The 8,721-nt window shown below is 50.8% G+C and overlaps 1 protein-coding gene across 4 annotated transcripts in view; it reads left to right on the forward strand.

Annotated features, from left to right (window-relative positions):
* Positions 1-6,507, forward strand: part of enox2 (ecto-NOX disulfide-thiol exchanger 2) — a 162,276-nt gene extending 155,769 nt beyond the window's left edge. For all 4 annotated transcript variants that reach the window (XM_072717311.1, XM_023794877.2, XM_023794878.2 and 1 more), the window contains 2 exons: positions 1,849-1,934; positions 2,805-6,507. In XM_072717311.1, coding sequence (XP_072573412.1) covers positions 1,849-1,934; positions 2,805-2,936 — 218 coding nt within the window. In that variant the 3' untranslated portion in view covers positions 2,937-6,507. The remainder of the gene's footprint in view (positions 1-1,848; positions 1,935-2,804) is intronic.
* Positions 6,508-8,721: the final 2,214 nt, after the last annotated feature.

Consider the following 8,721-nt stretch of genomic DNA (forward strand, 5'->3'; position numbering starts at 1 on the left):
AGAATGTCATTGGTCATTTGTTTAAGCGTGCTTGCAAAGAGGGAGTTTAGTCATAAGACGTGCACTCCCGTGTCTCACACAGATACACACAATGGTTTGAAATTTGGGGGGTTGGGATCACAACTTAATAACAGGCAAAGATCTGTTTATGGGGGGAGGGGAATCTAGCCAAATTAACTATTGGGGGAGAAACGTCCACCCCCCCACCCCAGTTCCTACATGCCTGCACGTTCTATATCTTACGGCATGGCCCTTGTCATGTGCACATGCATTAAGCCACATATTTATACTATCATATAGTCGGGGGGGGGAGCGGTACAGCCCAGGAATGTGCCAGCCTCTTGTGCGACAGGAGGATGGGCTTTGGCGGAGTGGCAGAACACAGGAAATGGGCGACCCTGCTGTGAGGGAATGATTACACGCCAGAATGATCCCTGTGATTATTTCTGAGGTGCTTAAGTAGCTAATGGGCTGCTCCTTCAAAGTCCAGCGGACCCCATTGCTCATGCCGTCTGAGAACGAGGTCTTGGCGGTTAGTACATCCCCCCTCTGTCAGACTTGCTTAGCTTAGCTTATGTTAGCAGAGCTGGGCATCTGGCTCCGATATGAAGACCTGGGTAGCTCTGGCAGGATGCGGGAGCAAAGCCAGCCAGCAGGGCCTCAGCTGGCCTGCAGGACTAGCTCAGGAACTTTGCCCTTAGCCTGCAGGACTAGCTCAGGAACTTTGCCCTTAGCCTGCAGGACTAGCTCAGGAACTTTGCCCTTAGCCTGCAGGACTAGCTCAGGAACTTTGCCCTTAGCTGGGTGTTTTGTGGTGATCTAATGAAGAACTGGTTATCATTGCACCACACATAGTTGTAAATTTTAGTCAAAATATGACACAGCGGAAGGGACAGTCCGATGAAATCAGTCATCTCTGATATTTACGGTACATTTTCTGTGTGCCGATGGTGAACACATCAACCTCGGGCACTTAACGATCTCAGACAGCGCGAGGGCTGTGGGGGTGGGGGGGGCTTTGCTGCAGTTGAGCCGTGATTATGCAGTCCGTCCACCTCTCTGCCTGTGAAATCCAGCGCCTGTCAGGGTCCGCCAGCCCCGTCAAACGTGTAGAGAGAGAGAGAGAGAGCGAGAACAAGCGAGAACCCACTCACCAAAGTCTCAGCAAATCACTCAGCAGTAAGCAACCCCCCCCCCCCCCCCAGCAGGAGGAACATACTGTGCAGAAGCATGGAGTGAGGCACTTAGAAATGTGGTGCAAGAATGGAAAGCTGGTGCCCCCCCCCCACAGTTTTTATTTGGGTTCACGCTTCTGTGCGTGGAATTCCGTTATCCGCTCTACTGAAACATGAAAGGCTGTCCCACATTCACATGGCTGCTTTACATTGTCTTATCTCTGGTGAGAGAGAGAGTCTCGATACCTTGCATGAGACGAGCAGACCGCCCAGCCGTGGGTCTCTCCCGTCCTGGGGGCATGCGCCCCAGGGCCTGAGCATGTGCGTCTCCATTAGCTCAAAGTGGGGGGCTTGTTGTTTAATAATTAAAATGTATGATTTTCTGATGAAAAGACTTGATTGCTGAAATGAACATCAAAGTAGGAATGAAATACTTCCTCTCTGTCTGAGGGGATCTGGGCAGCAGAGGATGGAGTGCTTCAGGCTTCTCAGCCTCCTGCAGCATTCTCTGCCCTCGCCGCCTCGCTGCTTACTTAATGCTTCTCTATGGCTTTTTGTGTCATGCGAGGGCCCAGGTCTCAGCTGAAATGGATACGGGGAGGGAAAGCCTCGTGTTTGACGGTTATTTGCAGCCCCACGTCCATAACCTCACCCCCGACATCCTCTCCCGCAGGGATCATCTCCACCTTTCTGCACGTGCACCCCTTCGGAGCCAGCATCGAGTACATCTGCTCCTACCTGCAGCGCCTGGACACCAAGGTAGCGACGGCAGGAGCCAGGGGCCGGTGACTGCCTTCATCCTAGCTGTGCTGTTTCAGCGTGATAAGCCCCTATTTCACTGATAGACCCCAACTGCTGTGATGATCTCCAATCTCATACATAAGCCACTGTTCCACTGATAAACCCCTATTCCTTGGATAAACCTCAATCCCAATGATAAGCGCTTATTCCACCGATAAACCCCAATCCCAACGATAAGCGCTTATTCCACTGGTAATCCCCGTTCCCAATAAAAAGTGCCTGTGATCGCACCTGTAAACCAGCATGGTGGAATGGGGGTAGGACTGGGAGTAAATCCAGCACAGGGACACGCTGGCACTTCCTGTGTGGTATGTAGGCGGGGCTGAGGATGGCGTCTGTCGCATCACGCCCTTTGCACGTGCCTGTGAGGGGACTCCAGTGGCAGATACCCAGACACCTGCTAATTAAAACCTCCCTGATGCCATCACCACGGTGACTCATTTTCACGCACAGATGGAGAGTAAACAAACCCTTTGTTGTATGTTTTTTTGTTTTTTTTTACTGAGACTTGAAGCCCCCAGGGACTCCTCAGAATCGGTACATATTCTCCCGCGTCTTTCAAATGCGAATGTGTCCTAGCAGCTTCTAAGCAGTAACTTGCCCCCGCACGCACACACTGACACCTCCCCACCCCCCCTGTAGCCTCTCCTCCCCTGTGCTTTTTCAGTGGAGGGGGTAGCAGCCCCACTCTTTGGCTTCCCCAGTTTCCCCTTTTCTCTGTCTGCACTACTTGCTGTGGTGGACGGTCTTACTGCCTGCCGACGAGCAGCTTGCCTTCTTACTGGCTGCTTCGTCACCTTGACTGGTGTCCTGTCCCCCCCCCCACAGATTGGCACTCTGGAGGTGGAGGCCCTTCTGGGTCGTCTGCCCTGCACCTTCAGACAGGAGCTCACGGGCGTGGGTGCCAGCCTGGAGAAGAGGTGGAAGTTTTGCGGCTTTGAGGGGATCAAGACCGCATAGGGGGCGGGCTGGGGGACATGTGGCTGAGGGGGTGGAGACTGAGGGATGGGGCCACGGAGGCAGGGACGTGGACAGAAACAATTTCACAAGCCCCACTGGCACCCCACTGGCACCCCCCAGGACCGGTGTCCCAGACCTCAGGACCATCTGCACAGGGAGGAGATCGGGAGGGTAACTGCAGGATTGTGGATTCTACAGGAACATAGAAGAACCTGCGGGCTATATTTCTTATTTTGCTGTACAGGATGTTAACTGTTGCTTTAATGCTTTTGTTTATAAATATACTATACAAGTGTAAAAGAAACCGACATTGGGTAAAAACAGAAAAATCTGAAAAAGCTTTCACAGCTTGTTTTTACAGTTGGTACGTACGCTGAGCAGGAAGCTATATGCTGGTCCCAGGGTCACAGCTGTCAGGTGAGGCAGGTGGGGGGACACAGACGAGCCTGTCATTCACATTGCTCTCTGCTGGGGCCGGGGGCTGTGACTGGCCTGTTACCCTCTCACAGAGCAGGACACCCAAAGGGAAGGGCCGGGCCGGATGCGTGCCCCCCCAGCCCAGCCCAGTCCAGCTCACATTTTTTTCTCATCTCTGGAGCCCTTTAGCATCCTCTGTCGTCCAAAGGTCATCTCTGTCTGTCCACGCCTGACGAGGCTGGCACAGTGAGCGATACACTGGAGATCCCGGGCCAGCCGGCCAGTGGGCCCGCAGGGACTCGCACTGCGCGGTGCTGCTCTAAGGACGCTCCCGGCCTTGTGGCATGAAGGAGGCTTGTGCTCCCCACAGCCAGATCATGCACACACCCCTAGGGCTCAGGAGCGATGTGGCCCTTTAGGCAATAATGAAAGTCACTTTTTCAGATGTAGCTAGTGATTGTGAGACCCTGCCACCTTCCCGTCCATGTGCCTGCTTCCCATTCATGTTCCACCATCCCCATGATACCTTCCCGTTCCCGTGCCGTCTCCCTGTCCCTGTGCCTGCTTCCCATTTCTGTTCCACCATCCCCATGATACCTTCCCGTTCCCGTGCCGTCTCCCTGTCCCTGTGTCACCTCCCCATCCCTGTGCCACCTCCCCATTCCTGTTCCACCATCCCCATGATACCTTCCCGTCCCTGTGCCGCCTTCCCGTTTCCGTGCCGTCTCCCCGTCCCTGTGTCACCTCCCCATCCCTGTGCCACCTCCCCATCCCTGTGCCACCTCCCCATCCCTGTGCCTGCTTCCCATTCCTGTTCCACCATCCCCATGCTACCTTCCTGTCCCCATGGCGTGTTCCTGTCCTCATGCCAGCTTCCTATCCCCTTGCTTCATTCATTCATTCCTGTGTGTGTGTATTAGTGTCGTTGGTATCTGATTCTGCCAAGGCTTCAGCCTGGGGAGAACTGTGCCTCCATCCCCCAGTATGGCTTATCACACATGCTAGAATAAAAAGGCGTTTCCACTGCTGCCATTGCTCTGCGTCTGAGCGCAGTACAGAGGAGCTGTACTCGGCAGCCTGCTCTGGCTCTTTCTCTGCTTTTAACCCCCCCACCCACCATCCGTTTTCTCAAAGCTTTGATAACTTCATAAGAGATGAATAAAACACACCATGTGGGCTGAGAGGACTCGACAGAGGCGCTCCAGTGTCCTACTTTGTCATACATTTCTATTCTGAGTCCGTGGCGGCGGCCGGCAGCTTGGACTTCACCTGCTCATGTGACCGGTCCTCCCCAGGGCCCCCCCCCCCCCCCAATAAAACGTGTTGGCTTCGCATTTTCGTAGCTCGAAGTCCCTGTAGGGTTGATTACAGTCAAGCTATGGAAACAAAGTAGAATTTAGTTCTCGTAAGAGTTGGCTATGTGTGAGTACCCAAGTCTTGCATAGGGTTGCAGTTTAGAGTCATTATGTCTTTGCTGCAGTCCCAGGTACCATGTCTGTGGCTCTGCTGTTGACCCCCTCAGGAAACCTGATACTCATTGTTTGTTTAAATCAGGATAGGATTTAGGACAGACTCCCTGAGGAGTTCTGTAAACTGCGGGCCCGTGTGCTGGAAAATGCACCCCTCAGATACTCTCCAGAATGCTGTGGAGGATCACCCGTGGCGTGGGAGAGAGCCCGGCTCTGTAGCTTCTGGATTGCATTGAGGCTCCGCACAGGATTTCCATGGAGATTGTGGAGGGTGCAGATGGAGTTTGTGGGGGGGCTGGAGTGACAGTGACACTAAACAGGCACCCACCCTTGAGACAGAGGCCAGCAGGTCCACAGGGGAGGGGGGCAGTGTCGGTGAAGCGCCAGTTCGATGCACACGGTCATGGTGTCTTGTTTGAAGAAGTACCAGAGACCGCCACATCCACGCCATACGTGGTGGTTTGCGGGTTTGTGGCTGTGAGGTTCACGAGTCTGCAAGTCGATTCCTGAGCAGAACTTAGCCGGTGATGCTCACTGACCCTCACCACACCCAAAGTCTGTCACTAACAAACTCCGTCTGCTCAAGGAGCCACCAAGGGCAAGCATGGCGATGAGGTGGCAGAGTCTCACCAGTGCTGAGATGCATGTCTCTTAAAGTGAGATTTCATTAAAAGGCTTGAATATCCTTTGCAGGTACATTACTTAATGGTTCAATATCTCCCCCTGCTGGCTGAAATAAATGTTTTCTGACACTTGTCCTCACCACCCCCTTATGTGCACTTTCCCTGGCTCCACATATAGCTGTGACTTTTCCGTTACAGGTACTCTGACAGAATGCCAGAATTCACCTTCATACATGCTCTGCCCAACGCACAGAAAGTACATATGCTGAGTCCCAGTGGAACAGCATTCAGTACCACCTGTGAATTTCTCTCAAAGCCATTTTTTTCTACAGAATGTAAAAAATCAGTGCTGTTATAATGCAGTATAGATACCTTTATAATGCATTATAGTGCTTACTATAAGCATTAAGGATGCTTTTTACTGCATTATAAAGGTATATATATATATTGCATTGTAGTTGAGAGCTTCATAAGGCAGTAATAATGCATAATAAACAGCTATAATGTGTTATGCCTTTTATAAATAGTTACAGCTGTGTTTATAATACTTCATGGATGCATTATAACTCATTATGAAGGTTCCTATAAAGCATTATGATGACTGCTTTAAAGTGTTACCGTTTTTATTATTTTTAGAGATTCATCTTCAAAGGGTAGTTGCTCTCAGAAAGAGGTAGAAAATTGCTTTGGTTAAAAAGCAGGAGATGTGAGGAATTTGTCTATCTGAGGATTCTTCTTTTTTTACCTCTATGGATGATAATCCGAGATGAGCTCTCAGCTGACAGCTAAAGAGCCCCTTCTGCCCTGCCCGTTACTCCCTGTAATCGTTGGCCATAATCTCCCCACTGATGCATTCCGGTTTTAAATGCCATCGCCCCCGATGCTCTAGGGACGCTTGGCACTCAGCCTGTCTGAACCCACTGAGTCTCACTCCACGTCTGCGAGGCCTCTGACCTTTCAGATGAGAAAAAGATGAGAGGGAAAAAAAACTTTGTACAGGCAGTGATTATCTGTATTGTTGAAAAATGTATTTTTAGAAATAAAGTGTTTTTTTTTCTGTAAGTTTTCAGAGTCTCTCTGTCTTTCCTGTGCTGTGAATTGATTTGTTCCCAGACAAGATGAACGTTGGCATGTAGGTGACAGTGGGCAGGAGATCTGAAGGGTGACGGAGACACATAGATCACTGGCATTTCTCACGCAGGGTCCACGTTGTTAGAGCATGCTTCACCGTGACCGGGAAGCACTGGCAAACCATTCTGACGCCTGGCCCACTTCTAATAGTTCTGATAAACATGGGGAGAAGGAGAGGGGACCAACCTGCCAACAGAAGCCAGACATACCAGGCACAGTACACAAACAGAGTGTCATTATTAGGCTTGATTGAAAGTCTGGTTGTCAGACTCACTCCCCGAAGATGGATCTGAGATTTTCCAACCGTTGTTCTCAGGTACAGAACACAGCTCTTAGGAAAGCAAGCTGTCGTGACAGACATTCTCGCGTTTGTCAGATATTCACATGTGCTTATCGGTGATATGGAGGCTGGCGCGTGCCTCTGGGAAATGGCTCCATTTGTGCTCTGCATGGATCCTTTGTGCCTCGCTGCAGTTTGGCAGCTAATGCTGCGGCTTGTTTCTCCTTGATATTGAATCACCGAAAAGAAGGGCTGACAGTGGCCTTGGGACACAGGGCCTTCAATCCCAGAGAATGCCTTGGGGTCTCCTGGGACATGGTTATCCTTGTAGGAAGGATGTCTGTCAAAAAAAAAGGCACAAATGGAAGATGTCACAATGGTTCTTCAGTCCTCGCTGGCATCTGACTGTTTTCCCTCTGGGTCCGTCCTGCCCAAGGTGGCCCTCAGACCCCTGAACACAGCATCCAGAGCAAGAGATTCTGAGTGAGATGGAAGCAGATCTCTGTCAGGTTTATGGCCAGCGTCAGTCTTTGCGAGCCAACCGATACCGGGAAATGTGATGGGTATGGCTGCAAGATTCAACACCTGCATTTGGCATACCTGGCAGGCCAGCGACCTCAAGAGCATCTGAATGGGTTTCCATCACTTCAGCTCCTCCTGGAGCATGAGAAAGCAGCCGGTGAGATTGCATTACGGTTTTAGTGTGAATGGCGTGGGGGCAGTGCAAAGATTTATATCACCCTGAGCCCGTCTGCTTCGGAAACTTGGTGTGAAGCAGCCTGTGTGGGAAAACTGCTGCCTTTCCCAAGGGAGCTCAAAGCATCACAGCTGGCCTGCAGTCCAGCTAGGTGTTTGTTGAGAAGATCCTGGGTGAGAATTCACACCCACGGCTGTTGTGTGGGAAATGCAGGGAAAGGTTCCTTGTTTGTGGGGTACATCGCCTTATCAGAATTCAGTGGGAGGCCCTGCACTGCAACATTCCCATTAAAAAATAATACAAGTGATAAATTATTAACATCATAAAAAGTAGCATTGCCAGGGTCAAATGAACATTGTCACCACTTCGGTGTTCCTTGTCTGAAAGTGCCTGCCACCGTCTGTAAAAGGACACCTCTAAAACTAACCTGACAGCTCCTGCTGGGTCTCCTTTGGGTTCGTATTCAAGGCCAGATGTGCAGAGGCGCTTGAAGTGTATACTTCTGCCAGTGCATGTGGCGGCAACTGCATTTTGCTTTCAGTTTCAGAACCGTGAATGACACAGGTAAACGTCCGAAGAGTGTGCCTGTGAGCCACCAGAGGTCACCATAACCTGACTGAGGGGCGCATGAAAGCCGGTGACTCTCCACCAGTCATCAGCGGCCCTGAGTGGTTTTATTTACTCTAGTACAAACTGAGAAACCTATAGATGCCTTGTTAAAGTTTCTGCTTTCAAATGTTAGCAACATCCACTTAGTTACCCCCAAATGACCCTGGAAGTAGTCAAAGTATAAATTCATATTCCATCCCTCTTCTAACTACTTTTCCTGCTTTAGGGTTGTGGCATAAATTTGTATTTTTAGCACTTATTAAATTGAAATTTGGTGAGAATATACACATGTCAAAATCTCAGCCCCTTGTTTGGGAGACACGCTTTACAGTGGGAGAGTTTCAGGCTGGTACCAGTGGTGTCGTACGCCGTCATCGCATCCCGCCTGAATGCTTACTGTTCAGACAGCATTGCTGGTGTGTGAAATCACCCCTGAGCTCCATCCCCTCAGCACGGCTACAGGTCTGTCCTCGGTCCAAAATGGCAGCCCAAGCCGGCCTGCTGCTGCTTCCTGAGTTAACACAGAGGACAGAGTGCAAAAACATCCCAGGTAACAGCA

This window comes from Paramormyrops kingsleyae, chromosome 10 (assembly GCF_048594095.1).
Source record: "Paramormyrops kingsleyae isolate MSU_618 chromosome 10, PKINGS_0.4, whole genome shotgun sequence".
Lineage (NCBI taxonomy): Eukaryota > Metazoa > Chordata > Actinopteri > Osteoglossiformes > Mormyridae > Paramormyrops > Paramormyrops kingsleyae.